The sequence below is a fragment of the Ipomoea triloba genome, chromosome 12 (genome assembly GCF_003576645.1).
Source record: "Ipomoea triloba cultivar NCNSP0323 chromosome 12, ASM357664v1".
Lineage (NCBI taxonomy): Eukaryota > Viridiplantae > Streptophyta > Magnoliopsida > Solanales > Convolvulaceae > Ipomoea > Ipomoea triloba.
In genome coordinates, this window is record NC_044927.1 from 8,236,537 (window position 1) to 8,259,824 (window position 23,288).

The 23,288-nt window shown below is 33.9% G+C and overlaps 3 protein-coding genes and 1 non-coding gene across 5 annotated transcripts; 1 reads left to right on the forward strand and 3 right to left on the reverse strand.

The window, feature by feature from the left end:
- Positions 1–2,414: 2,414 nt before the first annotated feature.
- Positions 2,415–3,683, forward strand: LOC115998320 (tropinone reductase homolog). Its single transcript, XM_031237859.1, has 5 exons — positions 2,415–2,533; positions 2,642–2,849; positions 2,964–3,180; positions 3,289–3,401; positions 3,513–3,683. The coding sequence occupies exons 1-5, from the start codon at positions 2,469–2,471 to the stop codon at positions 3,681–3,683; spliced, it is 774 nt and encodes a 257-aa protein (XP_031093719.1). The 5' UTR covers positions 2,415–2,468.
- Positions 3,684–6,367: 2,684 nt separating this feature from the next.
- On the reverse strand, positions 6,368–6,449 carry TRNAS-UGA. Its single transcript has one exon. It is a non-coding gene; the product is annotated as a tRNA-Ser (tRNA).
- A 2,220-nt stretch (positions 6,450–8,669) lies between these two features.
- On the reverse strand, positions 8,670–10,271 carry LOC115998461. Its single transcript, XM_031238044.1, has 2 exons — positions 9,907–10,271; positions 8,670–9,185 (listed from the first exon to the last, which is right to left on the reverse strand). Exons 1-2 carry the CDS (start codon positions 10,194–10,196, stop codon positions 9,047–9,049), a joined length of 429 nt encoding a protein of 142 aa, XP_031093904.1. The 5' UTR covers positions 10,197–10,271; the 3' UTR covers positions 8,670–9,046.
- Positions 10,272–12,920: 2,649 nt separating this feature from the next.
- Positions 12,921–20,372, reverse strand: LOC115998028 (pyridine nucleotide-disulfide oxidoreductase domain-containing protein 2). Of its 2 annotated transcripts, XM_031237474.1 has the most exons (17): positions 19,967–20,372; positions 19,667–19,828; positions 19,212–19,391; positions 19,037–19,094; positions 18,577–18,627; positions 17,750–17,832; positions 17,345–17,432; positions 17,026–17,067; positions 16,869–16,943; positions 16,651–16,719; positions 15,891–16,006; positions 15,013–15,125; positions 14,441–14,520; positions 14,109–14,229; positions 13,523–13,589; positions 13,333–13,430; positions 12,921–13,253 (listed from the first exon to the last, which is right to left on the reverse strand). In XM_031237474.1, the coding sequence occupies exons 1-17, from the start codon at positions 20,233–20,235 to the stop codon at positions 13,222–13,224; spliced, it is 1,704 nt and encodes a 567-aa protein (XP_031093334.1). In that variant the 5' UTR covers positions 20,236–20,372; the 3' UTR covers positions 12,921–13,221. The 2 variants fall into 2 exon arrangements, with proteins under 2 accessions (XP_031093334.1, XP_031093333.1); XM_031237473.1 differs by having other exon boundaries at positions 12,921–13,430; positions 19,967–20,371.
- Positions 20,373–23,288: the final 2,916 nt, after the last annotated feature.

Below are 23,288 nucleotides of genomic sequence, written 5' to 3' on the forward strand. Positions count from 1 at the left end.
CCCCCCCCCCCCCCCCCCCCCCCCCAAATGCATGAACATACTCATCTATGCTTCCAAAGCTTTTCAAACCAAACTCATTGCAAAATAACACAATTTAGTCCTAATCTGATGAAATTTGAAATGCTCTATAAACAAAATAGATTAGTGAAAGGGGGACAAATATAAACAAATAAGCACTTATCAATAGTTTATGCGCCCGCTCACAGTTTTTTTTTTTTTTTTTTTTTGTTTTCGAGTCGCCCCACAAAAAAAAATAAACTTGCATTTGTTGAACAAACTCCTCTCCTCTCGCGCTCTCTCTCTCTCTCTCTTATTGTCGTATATTATTTTTTTATTTATTTTATAATAAAATAAAACCAAACAAAAAAATGAACTCCACCCCATCCAGTCTTCGTCTCTGGCTATGAAGACGAGGGTTTTGTTTTTGTTTCTTTTTCTATTTTATGTTAAATTATTAAAATAAATTAAAAATAATATTTGATTCTTGACTATGTTATTGCAAAGTTTACAAAACAATTTTTACACACTAAAAATCTCAAGTTACTCCCTTAGTGAATTTCTCATAAAAACAACCAGAGAAATTTGACATCTTCTTGTATCTCAAAAGTACTGGTTTGATCCCTCTAGTTGCTTAGTAAAGAAAATCATAATCTTTTAGAATAGTGTATTTCACGCGTTTGAAAACGGTGATCAAGTGTTCCCTTATTTGTACCGAGGCTCAAGTTTTATATACGAGACCCAAGTTCTTAACAAGTTATATGATCGAGGGTTATTGAAATGTTTTTAGACTTAAAAAACCAAATTGGAGGCTGGAAAGTAGAAAATAATGTTACGAAATTGATTTCAATATAAGAATGAAAATAAGTTGTGAATTTCTTACTTTACTCCTCCAATATTAAAGGGCTTTTGAGTTTTCCATCAGGTTGAGATGGATCCTTAATATTAGGGACTAAACTCGCCACTTCATTCAAAATTGAGGTGTTAAAAATAGGTACGATTATAACTAATGACTGAATCAATCGTTAATATGGATATAATTCAGAGATCAAAGTACAACGTAACGTAACAATTTTCTATTACACCATGTGAGTAATGTGATTTGATGAGTGGCTGGCTTAGCTCCTTATAAAATAATTTCACAATTAGATTAATTGAAACATCGAATATTATATTCAGCAATCTCGTATTTTTAACTTGAAACAAAATCAATAAATGAGATACCTAACTCTATGTGGGCAAAACTCTGTTTGTTAGTGAAGATATTATTCCACCTGTCTAGTGTAAAGTTGACTAAAAATATACTAAATAATTATAGTTCACACCTGTACACGGGCATTAGTTTTAATTTAGAATTGGAAAAGTTTTATATGCATACGAAATTTTATACATAAATTCATACGTGATCAGGAGTGCAAATGAGCCGAGCTGAGCTCGAGCCTAGGGTGGCTCGAGCTCGAGCTCGTTAAGAAATGTGCTGCTCGAGCTTGAGCTCAACAATTATAGAGCAGCTCAAACTCGGCTCGAGCAACTCGATTGTTCGAGCTCGATTTCGAACTCGATCAGGCTCGAATTTCACCAGTTTGAGTTCGTCATACAATTAATAATAAATACCATTTTATCTATACATAAATAATAAAAATTTTAAAACTTTCAAAAGTACAATTAATATATATATATATTATTAATGGCTCGCGAGCAGCTCGACGAGCCACGAGCCTATAACAAATGAGCTCGAGCTCGACTCGATAATAAATCGAGCTGGCTCGAGCTCAAGTCGAGCTTTGACTGAGCAGCTCGCGAGTCGATCGCTAGCTGCTTGGCTCATTTGCAGCCCTATACGTGATTACCAAAAATTTCACAATTTTTGTTATGCGTTGGGTATAAATGATTTTATATTCCTCAACTCTGAGAGCCTCCAACTCATCTGAGAATGAAAATCATGGTAATTCAACTACCTTTCACTTTGAGAGGTTACTCTCACAACACACTGTCGTTGGTGAAACTCGATCTCGAGATCATTGTTTCTAAACTTCACTCATGTGATCAAGTGAGTTGTCGATGCTGCTTAAATAATCTTACATTAACATAAGTAATGCACGTTGTGTGTCTAATTGTGTGCATCTAATATTATCATTGCATGAGATTTTAGAAAATGTAGAATGTGATTATCAGAACATGAGAAATGCATGGGAAGTGGGAACAGACATGAACAGATTGCCGGCCAATGAAATTGTCATACAATTCAATAAACATTTGGCCAGCCAATTAAGTTGAAATATAATAAATAATTACTAATCACGTGGTAAACCAAATTGGAATATTATATACATCTAGCAGCCAACCAGATTTTAGTTACCTAGCACAATTTATGTATATAAATATTGGTTACACAACATGCATTTGCAAAGCAGTACTAAGAGCAAGCTAAGCTAAGCTAAGTGAGTTAGCAAACAAGAATCAACGTAACAATGGCTGGAAGGTGGTCTCTTCATGGCATGACTGCTCTAGTTACGGGTGGAACTCGTGGCCTAGGGTAATTTCTTTCGATTCAAATATGATTAATCCCCTTCTCCATTTGTGTAGATTCTTTTTATAATATTATCGCAAGCGTTATATCTTTTTCTTGCTCTATCCATATTAGGCATGCAATAGTGGAAGAACTGGCAAGTCTTGGTGCAATTGTTTACACATGTTCACGTACCGAGAAGGAGCTTGACGAGTGTCTGCAAAATTGGAAAGGCAAGGGATATAATGTTTTTGGTTCTGCATGTGACATATTACAACCATCTGAACGTGAAAATCTAATCCAATTAGTCAACAAACAGTTCGAGGGAAAGCTCACCATTTTGGTAAGAAACAAGTAATGATAATTTAAAAAAAAAAATTGATTTTGGTTTCATATCAATAGATATAGTAGAGTTTAGTTAAACTAATTTAATTGAGTTACGTTATTTTTACCATAGGTAAACAATGTGGCTAGACTTGTACCAAAGGAAACTTTAAAATCAGATGGCCAAGATTTCTCTAATACTATTGGCACAAACCTTGAGGCTTCTTTGAACCTTTGCCAACTTGCACACCCATTGTTGAAGGCCACAGGAAATGGAAGCATTGTCTTCATCTCTTCATGTTCTAGTTTTGTTTATGCTCCTTTTCACACTATCTATGCTTCAACCAAAGGTATTAAGGGCTTTAAGTTATGATCTTATATTGTTAATATTATCAAACTTGCCATTTGCAGATGAATTGAATGAACTAAAAGCTTTCCTTTTCTTTTTACTCTCTTAGGGGCTATTAATTCACTTGTAAAGAACTTAGCTTGCGAGTGGGCAAATGATAACATTCGTGTCAATGCAGTTGCTCCCTGGCTCATGAGAACCTCTCTCACCGAGTCATCAAGAGTAAATTTCATTCTTTTAATCTTAGTTTTTTTTCTAAAAAAAAATCCAATTATTAATATATTTATAATATGAACCGTATCCTGATTTTATCTAGTTTTACTACAAAAACAGGGAGAATTTGGTGCAGTAATAGAAGCTTTGATCCGACGAACACTGCAACACCGGCTTGTAGAGCCTAAAGAAGCTTCAGCTGCGGTGGCATTCCTCTGCTTCCCAGCAGCTTCTTTTGTGACTGGTCAGATTATTTCTGTAGATGGTGGAGGCTCAGTCTATGGTCTTTGAAGCAGCGTTTGGATTAAGGATCCTAACTGCTAAACACAACTAATATATGTGGGATATGATAATAAAGAGAAGATTTAATTTGTGTGTGGGGTTATACCATATTTAATTTACAACGACTATATGTAATGAGAAAGATATGTTGTACTTTGAGGTATTCAAAGCCAAGAATAAATTGAGTCAGTAATTTCATTAGCCAACAAAAATGATGCATCTTTTACAGTTTTACGCCAATGGCAAATACATATTAGTTAGGGGAAATTTTAAACAATTCATTATTTATAACTTAGTGGTTTTATTAGGACCGGATACACCATAAACCGGGTATAGAGGTACAGAACGGGGGAGTAGGAAAATAGCAGTATTATCAGCTTGGGGCGCTAGGCCCAAAAGAATAAGTACAATGTCTGAGATACTAGTCCAAAACGACGGCACAAATAACACATACATAAATAATAAATACTAACAAATATAGCAAAACTAAATAAAGAATACGTACAATGCCTGAGATACTGGTCCAAAACGACGGCACAACTAACACATACATAAATAATAAATACTAACAAATATAGCAAAACTAAATATATTACCAAAAGGACTCAAACCCTGGTGTGGCAACAGAATGGAGGAGACTCAGACCAATAGACTAAGAGGGATTTGATAAGCTAATAGATGCCTTTTAAAGGGAGGGAACGTTACGGTCTATGCTTCTCAGAATAAAACGTAAATTAGAAGCTTAAGATGCATCAGTACAACCGCACGTGAAGATTTAACCTGAACCATTCTATATATATATATATATTGGGTTTATCGAGGCAAACCCCACTCCTCTTCCGAGTATGTGAGTAAACCCTCGCCCTGTGATCCTAGCCGGCAAAGGACCACAAGGAGGTTAACCAGCCTAGGTTGCCCATGGCTGACCGGCTCAAACCCGGGTGGCAGACGGTTTCGAACTCAGGACCTCACGGCCACGAGCGTCTTGGTCTTGCCACTCAGGCTGCCCTTACGGGCAATATATATATATATATATGTATGTATGTATGTATGTATGTATGTATGTATGTATGGCGTGTAGGCTTGAAGGCCGAGCCTAGTATACATAGGTCTGGTTTGTTTAGTTTGATAGGTTTTGAAATTGATTCAAACCTGACCTTTTTCCTAAACGAGCTAGGCCTTAATTAGGCCAGGACATAGGCCCCTACAAGGAGAAGTGGTAATAAGGTTTTAAGGAGAGAGTGCAACTCGACCCGTACTTGTAACCTACCCCTAAAATCATCCACCTTCGTCCTGCTTGTTTTTCCAGAAATAATAATCTTTTTCTGTAAGGATTATTATTATTATTATTCTCATTTATTCAGGGATATCCACCCACATAACATATGATTCTTGACTAAGTTATTGCAGAGTTTACAAAAGAATTTTTACACACAAAATCTCAACTTACTCCCTTGGTGAATTTCTCGTGCATAAAAATAACCTGACTCCTTGTATCTCAAAAGTTGTGGTTTGATCATCCTAGTTGCTTAGTAAGGGAACTCATAATCTTTTAGGATAGTGTATTTCGCACACTTGAAAACAATGATTAAGTGTTATGTTGTTTGTGCTGAGTCTAATTTTTGCTTCCTAAATAAGAATGAAAATAAACTGTGAATTTCCTACTTTACTGTACTCCTCCAACATTAAAGGGCTTTTGAGTTTTCCATGCGGTTGAGATGGATCCCTAATATTAGGGATCAAACTCGCCACTTCGCTCAAAACTAGGGGGTTAAAAATGGATACGGTTATAACTGATGACTAAGTCGTCAATGCGGTCATACATATAATGGCGATTCCTGTCGGGAGCCAACGTTATATATTTATTTTTATTAATATGAAATTTGAATTTTTATTATTTTCAATTTTATTCTAAAAACTAGTATGAACTTCTTTAATTATGAGTTTTTGATGTTATTTTTATCATTGTATAAATGTTATAAATTAAATATTTTTTTTAGTTTGTTTGATGGATTGAATTGTAGATTTTATTTCTTTTTTATATAACTTAACTTTGAATTTTAGTTTTTTAAATATATTAATAGGTTTAGCGGGTTTAAACGCGTTTCATGTCATATCATGTCGACACGAAGAGAAACCTGTTAACAAAGCGTGTCTATCGTGTCAACCCGCTTAACCCGTTAACAAATCGTGTTCGTGTTAAAAATTTGAACCCGTTAACCTTAATGTGTCGTGTCCGTGTTTAACCTTACCGTGTTCATGTTTTTATCGTGTCTACCCGTATAAACGAATTGTCAGATCTACCACATGTAGTATTAACTCATTCGTAATATTTATTTCAACTAGTAATATTTAGTACACTTGGAAACCAAAATAATTTTGAAGTAAATTTAAAATACAATAATAATATTAATATAATTTGTTAGTGAATTTAAAATACATTAATAATATTAATATAATTTGTTAGTGAATTTAAAATACAATAATAATATTTGTTCTTTTTTTGCAAATACATTAATAATATTTGTTAGTGATGTACTCCGTATTATATTTCTTGGGTTTCAGAAAACGTCGACAGCAAGTAAATTTAAAATACATTAATAATATTAATATAATTTGTTAGTGAATTTAAAATACATTAATAATATTTGTTAGTGATGTACTTCGTATTATATTTCTTGGATTTCAGAAAACGTCGACAGCAGGGTTCGAACCTGCGCGGGCGAAGCCCAACAGATTTCAAGTCTGTCTCCTTAACCACTCGGACATATCGACTTTTGACGACAACTACAAGGCTTAGTAATACTTGAATTATTAATATTCTTAAGGATCTTTAGAGTTATCATCCTTGGATATGATGCCCAAAAACGCTAGAGTATCATCCTTTGTATATTTTGGATATGATCCAAAGCCTTGTTTTTTCAATTCAACAAATGCAATAGACTTTCCTTTCTTTGAAGGATTTTCATCATGTAAGATCTCTCTTTCATAAGTCTACAAATTTCAATTTTCATAAGTTGAGCGAATGTAAGTTTGGGGCAAATTATATTTTGAACTATTAATAAATTTACATTTTTAATATACTGAAGGTACATTATTCGGTAATATATCAAATAATATATTTTCAAAAAATGAATATTCAATGTATTAAAAATGTATATTTATTAGTATAATCAAAATGTATTTTAAGCTAGAAATAATTAAAACCTCTATATTGTTAATCAAAATGTAGTTTAAGCTATAGTGAGGAGTGGGGTTTACCTCGTTAATCCAATCTAAAAAAATAAAAAATGTATTTTAAGCTACATTTATAGTTAAAATAAGAGTTAATTGCACTTTTGGTCTTGTGACTATTGGGATCTTGTTAATTTGAGTACGCGACTTTAAAAACTTAACAATTTAGTCCCGTAACTATGCAATTTTTACACATTAGGTCCACCCAGCCAAATGTCGCCGGACAAATATAAACCAATTTTTAATTATTTAATCAAGGGGAAAACTGGTCATTTGAAGTCACTTCCTTTTCCTTCCTTCCCCTGCTAGCCGGAATTACACACTATCATGTAGATCTTGGAGTTGAACTCTTTGCAGTGCAAGAATCCTGTGCCAGAGAAGGCCACCGTTTCCTTAATCGAAAAGCCTCTCGACATGAACATGTTGAGGATTTAGTCCATCTTCATTGCGGGTTCTCAGTGCTAGTGGGATCCGTCGCCGAATAGCGCCTGGTCGACCAGGCTGTCCAGGTGCATCTCGCTGGGGCCGTGAAAAGTGACGACGAGAACAATGGTTTGCTCCCATGATTAAATAAGTGACGCCGAGAACAAGTGCTGACGAGAACAAAGGCTGTCCAGGTGCGTCTGGCTGCAATTTCGGTCGCGCAGGTGAAGGAAGGAAGAAGAAAGTGACTTGAAATGATTGATTTGTCCCATGATTAAATAATTAAAAATGGTTTACATTTTTTCAGCGACATTTGACCGATAATTTGGTCAGGTGGATCTAATGTGTTAAAAATTGCATAGTTACGAAACTAAATTGTTAGTTTTTAAAATCGCGTACTCATATTAATAAGACCCTAATAATCACAGGACCACAAGTACGTGTAATTATCTCTTAAAATAATATTTCACAATTCTTTAAAGCAGTACATTTTAATCATCTTATTTGACAACTATAGGAAAAAAAAAAAAAAAGGAGAAAGAATTTATTTATATATTTTTTTAATTATAATGTAAATAATTTTGATAAAATTTATACTGTTTTTATAATAAATAAATATAATATCTATAATACTAACCTAGTACCCACATATAATGGTACACACCCACACACACAAATAAATTTAATTAAAATATAATCAACAATTAATTAAATTAGTTATGTAATGATTTTAATAAAATGATAATTAAAGAATAAGAAAAAGATATGATGGATATAGGTATATGGTAATAATATGAAGTAATCAATGTTAGAATTAAATAGTAACGGAGTTATAACTGTGAGCATAAATATAATATAAACATAAACGTGCAGCCCAACTATCAGCTTAGGCTTTTAGTTGGATGGAGCACATGATTCAATTTGATATCAGAGCCATGCAAAAGGTCATGGGTTCGAAACTCCGCGGGATGGAGCACATGATTCAATTATAACGGTGTAAGGGAAGGGTAGTTTTGTCTAACAAAAATGTAGTAAGGACAATTTTGTCCAATAAATAAATAAAATGTACAACATTTAAAGTAAAATGTATACATTTATTAACAAACAAAAAACGGACATAAATTAAGGATATAACCATGAGTGGGTTCAAGCCTCAGTGGAAGGTTAAGTCAATAGACGGTAATTAAAACAAAAAGTACTAGTTTTTATGCAACAAAAATCAAACCTGTGCTACTCCTCTCTATACACATAAATTCATAATTGTAGTTGATACCCCTGATAATTGCACATATATTGGACTTAAATATTAAATATTGAAGAACATGGCATAGTACCATATATCACCATAAAAGCTCCCTTTTTATTAATATTATTACAATATACACTTGACCAAGGTTTTGATCATCAGAATACATTAAAAGTTACAAATGAAATAGTACGTAAGTGTAGCGGTGAAAGAACATACCCCCAAGATATTAATCATTGTTCAATGGATCATCCATACAACTGTATGGATTATAAATAAAAAGTACATTTTTAATATACAAACGACAAATTATTTGTATATTGAAAATACATTATTTGACTTTGTATAATAACAAATAATGTACATTCAATATATAAATAATGTACGTTTACTATATTAAAAATATACGGAGTACCTTTTATTCATGATCCACAGAAAAATTTGCCTCGATCCAAGATATGTATTGGGTCTATTTGTCAATTTGATTGAGCTTGCCAAGACCATTGCAGCGAGCGCATACAATTTGAGTCTGGTCTTTCCTAGCAGCATTGGCCCTCAATGTCGCCCCTGCTTTCCTCACGAAACCCGCCCCGTCACATTCCGGGCACCTATTACATTCAGCACATAATCTCCCTTTAATTACTAAAATAGTACTAGAGTATAATTTTAATCTACTATAATTTCATTCAACTATATACATATATGTGTTGTATCACCATGATCTACACAGCTATGTGAATCATGATTCACAGTATAACAATGAATCACGACAAATTATTATTTGAATCTAAGTCTAAATACATAATTTACATACTGAATGCTCATAATTTATATATACTGAATGTTAACAATTTACATATTGAATGTTCACAATAGGTAAACTGTTAACATTCAGTATATAAATTGTGATGAGTCCACCTTACAAGGTGGATTCGGGTTCATGTTATAATTATTGATTCAATCACAAATTGGGCCACTGTTGAAATATTTTCACTGGCAAATACGGTAGTGTATATGGTAAATTATTGTGTGCACAACAATAAAAAATATATTTTTATTATATTAAAAATATATTATTTGTGTACTAAATTTACATTATATAAAATAATTTACTTTTAGTCTCAAATAAATTATTTTTCCTGAATACAATGTACCTTTTTAAGATATTAAAAGTACATTATTTATATACTAAATGCATATTATTTGATAATATAATTCACACAGTTGTATGAACTATGAACCATTGTTTACACAATAATGATCATTGAGTATATATGGAGTGTGTTAATAAAATAAATTTAAAATGAAATAAGGAAAAAGTAGGCGTACGTGTCCTTGCGGGAGAAGAAGATAGGGAAAGCAGTCCCGACCAACGCGACGGCGGCGGCACCGGCAATCAAGTAGGTGGTTCCGGCATCCGATACATCTCCGACGGCGGCGACCACCGTCAATGACCTCGGCGTCTTGGCTATCTTGGGGGTCGGAGTAACGACGTTCCTGGGAGTGCCCAGGAGGAATTTTGCCTGAGTTAGTGAATGTCTTGAGCATGGCAGCGATGCAGCTGGTTTCTTGCCTGAGTTAGTGAACATTATTGTGTGTAGAGACGCCATGGCTGCCATTCAATTCTGATACTACTTTCTTTCTTTCTTTGTAGATTGTTTTAATTTGTTGAAACAAAATTTGGTTTTGTACTGATCACACAAACATATACGAGATATCAGATATCCAATCCAGATCAGAGCATATTAAAACTGGATAAGGAATCGCCACGTCGCTATTCAAAATGTGTTTGTGGATAAGTATGGTCCCACATTGTTAGAGCATCCCCTATAGGTACCAATTTTTGCAGAGTTTTTTGTCACGTGAATCGTGCGGAGAGGGAAAAAAATATTAGAAAAAAATTTGTTTATGCATCCAGAATGCGCGCAAATTTTACTGTCGACCATGTATCAAAACCACTATCATTTTGATTAATGAAAATAAACGGTCTTCATTACGCGCTGTTCACTTTCAACTTATATACACTGCAGATACATTTTAACACAACTGCAGTTACCTTTCAACACAACTGCAGTTCCTTTTCGATATAACTGTAGTTTCATTCGAGATTATACACTCAAATATATGAAAATCTTATTCAGTTTCCTTTCAACACCAACTACAATATCATTTCGATATAACTACAGTTTCATTGAACAATAAACACTCAAAAATGTGAAACTGTTATTCATTATCATTTTATATACACTGCAGTTTTTTCTCAACACAACTACAGTTTCATTTTGATATAACTATACAGTTTCATTTGATAATATAAAAACAAATGTGAACCAGTATCTTTTGAGATGAACAGTAGTATCCTTTACAGAGCTCCGTTACGACTTACGGTAACCGTTTCATCTACTTAATGAAACGACGTCGTTTTGTGACCATGGTCCACAATGACGTTGTTTCATGACCATGGTCCACAATGCATTATGGACCATGGTCCACCGTATAACGACTGACACAAATTTTACTGTGGTACGCGATCCACAATGCATGGTAGTCCATGCATCAAAATGACGTCGTTTTGACTAATGAAAAGAAACGGCTCTGTTCTGCGTCGTTAACTCTGTGTGTATAATATATTCAATTTCATTTTATATACACTGCAGTTCCTTTCAACATAACTGCAGTTTCTTTTCGATATAACTATAGGTTCATTCGACATTATACACTCAAATATGTGAAACTGTTATTCAGTTTTCTTTCAACACAACTATAGTTTCTTTTATAATACATTGCAGTTTCCTTTCAACATAACTACAGTTTCATTGGACAATATACACTCAAATATGTGAAACTGTTATTCAGTTTTCTTTCAATACAACTACAGTTTCTTTTATAATACACTACAATTTCCTTTCAACATAACTACAATATTATTTCGATATAACTACAGTTTCATTGGATAATATACACTCAAATATGTGAAATTGTTATTCAGTTTCATTTTATATACATTGCAGTTTCCTTTCAACACAGCTGCAGTTTCATTTTGATATAACTACAGTTTCATTTGATAATATAAAAACAAATATGAGGCATTATCATTTGAGATGAGCTGTAGTTTCATTTACGGAGCTCCGTTAAGACTTGACCGGCAACCGTTTCTTTAAGTAAAAAAAAATGGTGTTGTTTTTGGACCATTCCACAAAGTTTTGTGGACCATGGTCCACGATATCAGTTGTTATGCCATGGACCCAGGTCCACCCTGAAGGTGGACCCGAGTCCATGTTCATAATTTCATAACTCCATGTTCACAATTTTATAACTCTAGATTCACAATTTCATAACTCCATGTTCACAGTTTTATAACTTCATGTTCACAATTTCATAATTTCATGTTTACAATTTTATACCTATACGTTCACAATTATAACTCTATGTTCACAATTTTATAACATTATGTTCACAATTTCATAACTCTATATTCAACAGTATCAAAACTTTATGTTCAACAGTATAACACAATTTTTGAATTTATATAACAAAATTGTGAATATAGAATTCAAAAATTGTGAATATTAAATAATATAATTTTGTCTATTAAAATTTAAAGTTGTAAACGTAAAATTTTAAAATTATGAACAGAATTCTAAATTTGTAAACATAGACCTGTCACCTAACAAGGTGGACCCGGGTCCATAGCATCCCACGATATAACAACTGCTCTATGAAGAGCCCAACAAGCACTATTGAAACGCGCCCATTGGATACATGCATGAATACAAACGCTAGCTTATTGATTTTTTTTTTCAAAAAACTTCTATTTTTTCATAAAACTTCACCCTCAAAATATTGAAAACCTCATTATCCAATTCTTGCGTCAGAAAAAAAATAGGTCCAAAACATTAAATAATAAATATTGTTGCAATTACTCTTACATTTAATTGAAAAAAAGGTGGTCCACTCTTAGCTATTATCAGCGAACCAGATCGCCAATGCATCAGCTAAGGCTGCTGGCTCCCAAACATGGGACCATGTCCCTCTCTGTATTTGTTCATTTTTTTCTTAGTTAATATCAATCTATGCTTCTTTGTTGTCAAAAAAAAAAAAAAGAGAGAGAAAAATGGCTGCTGGCTCCCAAACATGGGACCATGTCCCTCTCTGTATTTGTTCATTTTTTTCTTAGTTAATATCAATCTATGCTTTTTTGTTGTCAAAAAAAAAAAATGAGAGAAAAATTTTTAAAGGGGCGAGTAGCATTACTCTTACTTTTAATAATGTGACAGAATGTGATTCACACAATTAATACATGGTGAAGACACCTATGGTGTTTCAAATATTTTCTGGGCATAAAAAGGAAAATTTAAATTTAGAAATGCATTTTTTAAATAAAAAACATCCTGATAAAACATTTAGCACTCCCAACAAACAAAAGGGAAGAAAGTAAATGGACTTAGCCAACTCCAACACCTTCAAGAAATCTAATGCAGTACGCTGTTCTTAGCACAAATAGTCTTACCTGTAGCCGATGAGGTAACTGAACCCCAGTGCTCCCCAAGCTTAAACGAATTGTATGATCCTCAATGCTCAAATCGGGAATCAATAGAATTTCTGTTTCTTTTTCTTTTTTACTTGGTTCAGGGTTAGCATCAGTTACTGTTTCTTAATGTCTTGAATAACCACATGTGCAGAAATTCTTTTTCTTTTTTACTTGGTTCAGGGTTAGCATCAGTTACTGTTTCTTAATGTCTTGAATAACCACATGTGCAGCATTGCGTCCTGGGGCTCCCATTACTCCTCCACCAGGATGTGCCCCACTACCGCACAAATATAAACCTTGCAGTGGAGTCCTATAGTTTGACCTGTGTATGAACACCAATAGAACAGTGGCTGAGCCTTCATTTCAAACAAATGTGCCAAAATACCAAGTTATGAAATCTCTGTTTAATCTTACCATCCTTTTACTGGTCTCATGAGAAACAATGAATCTAATCCCATGGAACCGTGGAAGATATTCCCCCCTGTCAAAGTAAAACCAAGATATCATATAACAATGTAGATGACAAGAATCGCGATGTGCTTGTTATGCTAGTTTTAAGTAATACACCAGCATTCAAGTACCACCTTACTAATAAAATGGTACCATCTATGTTGTTTTATTTAAGTCAATTATTCTTGAAATTCCAATTGAGATTCTCGCGATGGTGAATTATAAATCAGATGCAGACATATGCCAGGACATGTTTTGACAACAAGAAGCTGTGAAAGAATCCTTTAGAATATAATTTATTTATTTTTTACTCAAAAACTAGGGATTTTGATGCGAATGCAATGTCAAAATAGAAGCAAGTAGTGGAGATCACACCCATCAACATAATTGCAGTGAAGGATCAAAGGATTTTGATTCCCAAAGAAATATATAGTAATAAGTAATTCTACTTCACATTCCAACTCAAGTTTTGACATATCTTCACACCCATAGCCCGTCGTTCCTCTAAATGCCTTAAGATATTTACTGAACTCAGATAACCATAGTATACCTGTCAGACCAATTTCTCTTTCAAGATCTGGAGGAGTCAACATGTCGTAACCAATAACAGATGAGCTGAATCCAGGAGCATATTCATCTATTAGGCTAAAGCATCTCTGAGCAAATGCTTCCTGCAGAAAAGATTCACACTCAACCATGAAGCCATCAAAATTATAAGAGATGGGCCCAAACATGCCAACAAACTTTTGCAGGCTCAGAATTAACTCTACAAGCTTCAAAATTAATAGCAAAAAAGGATGGTAAATGCAGACAGAATTTTAAGATTGATATCATTCACTCAAAATACAAATGTGTGCATGTGTGTCATTCTTAATTTCTTACTCTGTATGTAGGATCTTCCCAGCTTCCATCACATGGCTTGTACGGTGTGTACTGGATAAACAAACCAACAACATGCTTGCCTAGAAAGAGGAATGAAGATTTTCAGTATGCAGAACACACACAATGCCTGTAGAGAAAGAAAGCAAAGCCAAATAAAACTATTCATGAAAAGGATAGCCACACAACAGCAGTGTCCAAATCCATTAAATGAATTAAGGATAAATCTAAATGATGGATGAACACAAAATACTAAATGACCTAAATTGCAACCACTAGGTAAAATGGTGCTGGAGAAAAACTCACCTAAAGAACTAAACATTACATGTTTGGTTATGTGCATTAATAAATGGACATGATGTATAATGGGAGGACTGTAAGCATTCTATACATTTTCTGAGTGAAAGAAGAGTCTAAATGCTAATATTTTATCCAATACATCAAATGAAGATGCAAAAGTTAAATCAAAATCACGAAGAAAGAATATATTGGAAAAAGCAAAAGGTTGGTGCACCAAGAAAGTAACACACAAAGTTATTCACTGATTTATCATTGAAGAAAACAACTAAAATCACCAGGAGGAGAAATGGTCTTATCAAGGACAGAAGGGATTGTCATTTCAATTATAGGTCTTCGAGATGGTACTCCATTTTCAGCATCCTGTGCAGCGGCAGCCATGTCCTCAAAACTACAATGAAAACGAAGAACCATAAAAATGGTTTTTTAATTGATGTTCTAGAAGTTAAAGGATTTACGTGATGCCAGGAAATGGAATTGAAAATATCAACCAGGCAAAGAGAAAACAGCCAAGCCAATTGGTGGATCTGCTTTTTATCGTAAACACATAAACTGGTCAGACCTAATTTGACTGTTGACATGACCATTAACAGATAATTGACTAAGGCATCTATGAAAATATATATAACAAAAATTCTATTTATGTACTGCAATAGAGAATAGAAAAATCAACAACTAAACCATGTGACCATCGTGACAACAACTCCATTTTTAACTGCCTTCGAGACAAATTATTAGTGGCAAAAGGAACTCACTGATCTCTGCTGTGACCAAGCTTCCAATAGTGCAGACTTTCTAACAAATAACACAACATAGAAAGCAATTGCTAGCTAAAGAACTAATATTTGTGAAGAAAAAGGCAGGCATTATGTTCAGTGACAACTGCACCGAAGTTCACAAGCCAACTTAACTTTGATCAAAATGACTACTGGCCAACTACACAATGATGTTTTAGATATAGCATGAACTCTAACAGGAGAATGTTACTTGAACTAGAGTAAAACTATAATCCTTTTTCAGGCACAGATTTTATAGTGGTAGTTTGTCATTGTATTTTAAAATTAATGATAATTTTTAAATCTAAACTTGAGATATAAGTTGCAAATAAACCATGAGAACATAAATCTGAAAATGGATAAAATGAATGGCATCGTACCACTCGGAACCAATGTGAATGGAGCCAGTATGTTGTGGCCCAGCATCAGGATGACTTAAGTTGCAGGACTTGAACTGTGGGAGTCTGTCAATTGCCAAATTGATTTTGGTAGTTGCCTGCGCCATTAATCAATTCTCATTAACAGGTAGGTGAATGACAAGAAATGATAGGATGAAACAAATATAAGAAAGCACCATGATAAGAAGCATTGAGGATGATGACAAGTTGATGTCTCCTTTCAATGTTCTATCATCATAATAGTTCCATGTACATGAGAGCTGATATGTTGATGATGATGACAGTAAGTCAGCAACAAATCTCCCGCTCTAAGGGTTAAAGTTTTGGAGTAGGTGGAGCACATACTTCAACAAGAAGCAAGATAGGTCATGTCCATATTTCCATGTGCATGGAAGGTGATATGTTGACGATGATGATAAAGTAACAAATCTCCACAGTCTAAGGGCTTAAACTTTTGGTTGAAATAGAGCACACAATTCAATAGGAAGCAAGATATTCACAATGAAAAAGGCTACATTGTGCTCTCTTTTCAGCATGAATTAACCTCTAGATTAATTTCCTATGTCTTGCATGTAAAGATGTAAACTTGTTTGGGAAAAAAAAAAAAGAGGGAGAGGGTGTGTGTGTGGGGGGGTGAAACTTCCAATTATAGAAGTTAGTCTCTTCAGTTTCTTCTTCGCCTTCTGATAATGTTTTGCATTATCTTTCATTCAAGGCAAAAAATAAATAGATGTGAACTTACAGAACTGTAATCAGATAACTTTATTGCACGAAGGAAATCATCAGGAAGCACATCTTTAGGTACAAGATCCTGTTTAATGAGAAAAGCATCACTATGAACCATTTCATCAATTTCAACAAAGTTGCAATGATGTTATAAGATTTACTAGCAAGAATATTAAACTAATAAGATATTGACAAAAAACTGCTTGACTCTGCAGAAAGCTAGAAAAACTTTACCATGAAAGTCTTGTAAGGGGTTGCATTTGACAAGACAACTGAAGAATACACTGGTGTTCCATCAGCCAACAACACCTAGATGATACCATCCATATTCATAAGCTCATCCTAGGTATGAAAACATAATTGAAAAGGGATAAAATGAAATAAAACTAACCCCAGAAGCTCTACCGCCGTCCTCAATTATCAACTCTGAGACCTGCATGACAAAAAAAGCAAGAACTTCAATTCATAGATCTATTGAAAGCATTAAAATTGGTGGGCATAGGCTTGAATACAAGAGGCTCTACATTTTCCACCACAAGTACAGTCGACTAAGGTATTACAACCTAACATCTGGAATTCAAATCTTAGCAACATCTTTCTTGTATATTTCTAAAGAGCCAAGTAATAAGCACTAAATAAACATGTAAATTTTAACATTGTAGTGATATCAAAGGAGATGTATCCGAACAAAGCAATGGTTTTGCACATACCTCTGCACTAGTCACTACAATTGCACCAGCCTCCCTAGCAGCGTTAGCAATGGCCAAAGACACTGAGCCCATTCCCCCTTCAACGTACCTACAAGTCACAATAATTGTGAACTATTTTTTTAATCAAGTAAGAGCAGACAACATGAAAAACCACACTTTGCTTATACTAAAAGCATCAATCCATAATTAGGTATAAAAAAATGGTAGTGAAATATCTAAAGACTTCCAATGTTTTTTTTTTTTTAATGTTTTTAGTAAGCAAATGAAATTTAATAAATAAGTTTGTATGGTCTTGGCCTATTGAATACATAAGATCCAAAAGTAAAATTAAAAGCCAAGCAAGTAAAAAAGCTTTTATATGTCCATCATGTGCAGTTATGTTGTCTTTTCTCTAAAAATACGTACGACCAAATACCACGGTCACCATCAGTTTCTCCCATCACGTGATGTAGCAAGACATATCCACTTCCAGGTGTATGTACACTTGCCTATGATTTAAAATTTAAAAAAGAAAAATAAAAGTGATGTTGAAAAGAATTTGACAAAACTACATCAAACAAGTCTCATAACCATATATAAGCCATATAAAATCTAACCCAGTATGTGAAGAAATAAAACTACAAACAAGGATTGTATTAGCAATCCTGTCAAGATTTCTTTAAAAAAAATCATTAGCTCAGCGCACATTATCAAATCAAGAGCCTTGCCAAGAATACAAAATGTGCCTTCATGTATCAAACAAGGACATGCACAACAGCACAAGTCAATGAAATTAATGTCAATAGTGAGACTGAAATTTTAAGTTATCTCCAATCACACTGCAGGTCAAAAGGAAGGCAAACAGGGTTGCTTATGTTCAAGTTCATTGAACCCAAAGAAAGAACTAAGAGCATAACTTGAACTATTTCTCACCACAATATATTTGAGGTAAACTAGATCTTTCATTCTTTTGTTTGTATACCAAAATCAATAAACTAGAGTATTGACTTTTATGCATAGATGCGATAAGATGAAACCTATTTATCTAAGTTAATTAGCGGAAGAAAATAGCTTGAATGGCCTGCTATCCCCCATTTTCTAAACTTTTTGATTGACTTTAATAGTTTAATCCAAGAGAAAAACTGTAGCCTCCTTGATATAAGAGAATCTATCAATGCAACTTATACAATATAAATGGTTAGACTTGGTGCATCAGTGCATATAGTTCTAGGATGGATAGTGAAATAGTTTACCGTTGTCCCTATCACTGCATCAGTTCCAAGAGTTGATTTCAGAACATCAGTCTGTAATATTAAGTGGAACCGAGTTAAAGAGATGCCATCATTCAGAGAATGTGTTGCAGAATATAAATATTTGGGCAAACCATAAAGTGAAAAGAATGGAATTAAAACTCTTTAAGATTATCAAAATGTTTGCTTGATAAGAATAATCCAACACTTAAAGAAGCAATGATATATTTCTAGTATAGAACAGAACAAATTATTCAACAGAGCAAAAAGAAAAGATTAGCCATGTGGACAAACCAATATTCAACCTAGAGCAAGTGTCCTAGGTGATCACAGAAGATCTTTAGTGGGTGCCACACTATGAACCTTCTAATTTCTAACATTTATTTAAATAGAGTTGACTTTTAAGTGAAACACTACAATATGTTCCTATGAGCAAAAAGAGATGCATTATGGAAGTAGTTACCTCAAACCAGTTATTTAGAACCTTTGATGCTGGAGAGAGTAAAAGATCCATAAATTCCCTGATATTAAGTTAAACCAAGTTAAGGGCAAAATGTTAAAATTTATAATGAATCAAGTAAATGTGCAGTTGATGTAAAGGAAAAGCTCAAAAGCAGATAATGATTATGAAATCTTACAGTAAGTCATTTTGTCCCAATGTGAGTGCACTTCGTAGGCAGTGAGACCAAAAGGCTGATTTCTCTAACTTATTATGCAGTCGGGCATTAAAAGATGAATTTCCTTGTAGAGTTTCGGGTGGTGAAGAATCCAAAAGTGGATCCAAAAATTTGCAGAACTTGTCTAGTTGGTTTTCATACCTATTTATGAGTGAAAGTTCAGAGCACAAAAAACTAATTGTTCAGACACAGATATACAAAGTAAATAAAAGATAGCCCATTAGCACTGGTGAATAAAACACCTTTTCCACATAATAGCTTATAGCTACAAATACATTAGCATTATGTCTCATTAGAATGACCCCGTCATCAATCAAAATCAAAATGGCAACCGAACATTTACACCTTATAATCTCAAAACAGTTTTCACACGTAAACACATTTATCACTAGTCTATCAATTCAGACAAAACAAACCTCGTAAAAGCCTTGGCATCACGTTCTGAGAACTTGGAAATTTCAGAATAGTTATGCTGTTTATCTCTACCAAGCATGAGATAGCGTCCATCACGACAGGGAGTAAACGATGATGGATTTCTCTTTAATAGCTTTAATCCATGTCTCTTTAGCTCTAGTTCTCTAGTATTCCAGTAAAAGCAAGAGCATAACAACAAAATCAGGAATTGATCAAATTAAATTTCTAAACAATCGTCTTAGCAATACTGTACGATTGTTGAATGATATGCGTTTGAGATAGAGATAGGGAAGGAGAGTAACTTGATGACGCAGGGGCGGAGGAGGCTTTGGAGGTAGCTACAACGGGAGAATTTGAAGCCAGGAACAAGCTCCTCGGTGACGGCAGCACCGCCGATGATGTGGCGTCTCTCGAGGACGGCGACGGAGAGGCCGGAGCGAGCAAGGTAGGCGGCAGCAGTTAGGCCGTTATGGCCACCGCCGATCACCAGTGCGTCCCATTTCTTCTCCTTCAAAGCTCGCTCCGAGTTCGCAGTAGAGCTGCCGCTCAGTTTCCGGCACTGTCGCCACATTTCTTATAATTTGCTCGCACCTCCGCTCCACTCTCTCTCTCTCTCTCTCTCTCTCTCTCTGAGTGAATTACCAAAAAAATGAGAGAGCACTAGAGTACAATGTAATTGGAATCTAAACTAAAAAATTCATCAGCCATCACTGACAGTGCACTCTGTCCGGTGTCCATTATAGGTGGGCTTAAGAGTGTATTTGTTTGGGAGCAAAGAGTATATTATATTTAGGGAAAATTATATTTTTTTGTCCCTAAATTATATGATAATTGTAAAATTCATTCCTTAAAAGTGTTAATGGTGCTCGCTTTTCACTTTTAAGATATTATTAGTGTTGAACTTTTTGTCCTCTTATCAACATTTTGTGCTCATTTTTCATCTCTAAGCTATACTAAAATTGTAAATTCCGTCCCTAATGTTTTGTTAATAAAAGGACGAAAAGAGCAGCGCCAATAATAGCTTAGGGATGAAAAGTGAACATAACTAGCAATTATGGACGAATTCTACAATTATCCTATAATTTAGGAACGAAAAATGTAATTTTTCTTTAAATTTACTCAACAATATTTTCAATGTTTACTTATTTTTAAAATTTCTGCTTACACAGTTACACCATAAGTGTTTAAGCACATTTGTTATTTATCTTTACCATGTGGTACGATGGCCTCTCGATTACCATTGCAAATGGGTGGTTATAGGTTTGAACTCCGGTGGTAAGAGTTTAGATTTTTTTGAGTCGACATTGCTTAAGCGTTCATAAGGGCATTTTTTAATAGTGGTTTTTTTTTTTTGTGATTTTTTAGTAGTTTTTGTAAGTGTGATTAGGAAAGAGGAGATGGATGGAAGAGAAAAAGTAAAAGAAAAAAGAAAAAAAATAAAACAAAACAAAGTTGATTTCACAAAAAAAAAAAAAAAAAAAAAAAAAAAAAAAAAAAACCTAAACAACTCAGTAACGCGCCTAGTGCACTCGCCCGCTGGACACAATTGTAACAGACACGCGAGAGACAGACAGATGGAAATAGTATTAAGTGGGCCCCACATTTCTGCAAAAAACCACCTCCTAAGGATTTTAGGGTGCGTTTGGTTCGCACATGGGAATCGGAATCGGAATGGGTATCAAATACTTGGTAAGGGTAATGAGTTTTGGTGAAAGTATTTAGCATGTTTGGTAGTTGGGTGGAATGGGAATGATTATTAATAGTTGGGGAAGAAATGATGAAGGGAGATGAAACCCTTATTTAATAAGGTTATGGATTTTGCCATTAATGGGGTATTCCAAACCCATAGTAGTATTTACAAAACCTATCAACCAAACACTAACAATCACTTTGATACACATACCTTATGCCTAAACCCCCCAACCAAACACACCCTTAATCTCTTCTCTCCATTACCTTTCTCCTCCACCTCACACAAATTGGTCTAAAATCCACTAATGTGGATGCCTTAGAGCAACTCCAAGAGAATTGCAAAACGGCAAAATTCAACACCATCGCACCATTTCACTATTTTTTTGAGCTCCAACGTGGAGCTGCAAAACGGAAAAACGCCATTTATTTTGGCATTGATGAACAGTGTCATGCCATATACTATTATTCATAAACGGCATATTAGAGATGGGAAATAAATGTACCATTTTGTACATCCTTCTTCTTTTTATAATTCCAAATGTATCCTTTATTTGTTTTATATGTATTTTTTTATTTTGTTAAATATTTATATTTAAAGTTTGTATTATTAAATATAAACTAGTATTTCCACATGTGCGATGCATGGATTGAATTTGTTATAATATATTAAGAATATTTGGATCGATATATAATTATATAAATTATAACATCAAATATTATATAGTGCAATTGAAGATATGTTTTGGATCGATTATGTTTTCTGATGTTATCCTTGTTTGAATTCGAGCAAATAATTGTTTAATTAATAGCTAATGTGTAGATGTACGCAGGCGATGCTAAAACTTTAGAGATTTTATATATCATTGTTTAGGATTTTTATAAATTAGGCAAATATGCTCGTTCTCTAGTAACTCAGTTATAGGATTCAATTGTTATTCTAATTCATATGTATGGAAGATATATTTTTGTGTAGATATATAACAATTTGTCATCTTGGAAAAAAAAACATAATATCACCAATTGTATTTACACATTATTGAAAACCTCTTTGTAGACGACATTGGTAGTAGCAACACAATCTTGTTCATACTTGTCTAGAACTAACACTTTTAGGCCATCGAATGGTTGACTCGAGAGAAAAAACCACGTACAATTGACCGTGATTAAAGACTGGTTTTTTAAGCGATAACCCAACGTGAGTTAGTGTTCAGTCTTGACTTTTGTTGATAGTCATGGCATATGCAAGCATCAGTGAGAATTATTTATGCTGGAACTTGAAGGGCAATCTCGTATCGGAAAGAGTGAGAGACATTTGAGGGAAAAGAACTTTGGTCCCTTCATGTGTCCCATTAAATATTCTTGCTTCAACAATGTGATTTGTCAATCTTGTGATGATGAGCCGCGTACCGTTATAAAAATCAAGAGAATGATCTATCTTTCGCAATAACATAACAGGTGCACCGACCTTTAATATCAATAAATGATTAAGAAAATCATACAATCTCAAACTATTTAAGAATTTATGAGTGTGTACTTTTAATAGATTTTCACTGTTTGATTCTACCTTACACAAAGAGTTACAACTTAAATATGTTCATCCTTTTGCAATATTCATGTTGCACATGTACTGATTAATTTGATCAACGACATCTAAAGTCGGCAAATGGATCACTGACCTTCTAGCTGTGACTCACCAAGCGTGTCATATCTTGAACTTGAAATTTTTAAAAATCACTTTTAATGTAATAAAAACATTGAGTCATAACAGTATTATTCACATTGAAATTTTAATTTTATTATCTACATGTATATATTCTACGTTTTTTTTTCATAAAATTAGTTTTGATAGTCAAACTGTAAAATATATTAATTTTACCGATCACTAAATTTCAAAACGTTTTAGATTCATAGGTATATATAAGTAAAACTCAC

Excerpts from the sequence above, each read along its gene's own strand:
- LOC115998320 (XM_031237859.1), top strand. The coding sequence starts at position 2,469 with ATGGCTGGAAGGTGGTCTCTTCATGGCATGACTGCTCTAGTTACGGGT. Across the intron at positions 2,850-2,963 it reads AGGGAAAGCTCACCATTTTG|GTAAACAATGTGGCTAGACT; the intron begins GTAAGAAACAAG and ends TTTTTACCATAG. Across the intron at positions 3,181-3,288 it reads TATCTATGCTTCAACCAAAG|GGGCTATTAATTCACTTGTA; the intron begins GTATTAAGGGCT and ends TTACTCTCTTAG.
- LOC115998461 (XM_031238044.1), bottom strand. The coding sequence starts at position 10,196 with ATGGCAGCCATGGCGTCTCTACACACAATAATGTTCACTAACTCAGGC. Across the intron at positions 9,186-9,906 it reads TTCTTCTCCCGCAAGGACAC|GTGCCCGGAATGTGACGGGG; the intron begins GTACGCCTACTT and ends TGAATGTAATAG.
- LOC115998028 (XM_031237474.1), bottom strand. The coding sequence starts at position 20,235 with ATGTGGCGACAGTGCCGGAAACTGAGCGGCAGCTCTACTGCGAACTCG. Across the intron at positions 17,433-17,749 it reads GGTGACCGTGGTATTTGGTC|GTACGTTGAAGGGGGAATGG; the intron begins GTACGTATTTTT and ends TGTGACTTGTAG. Across the intron at positions 14,230-14,440 it reads GGGAAGATCCTACATACAGA|GAAGCATTTGCTCAGAGATG; the intron begins GTAAGAAATTAA and ends TCTTTTCTGCAG.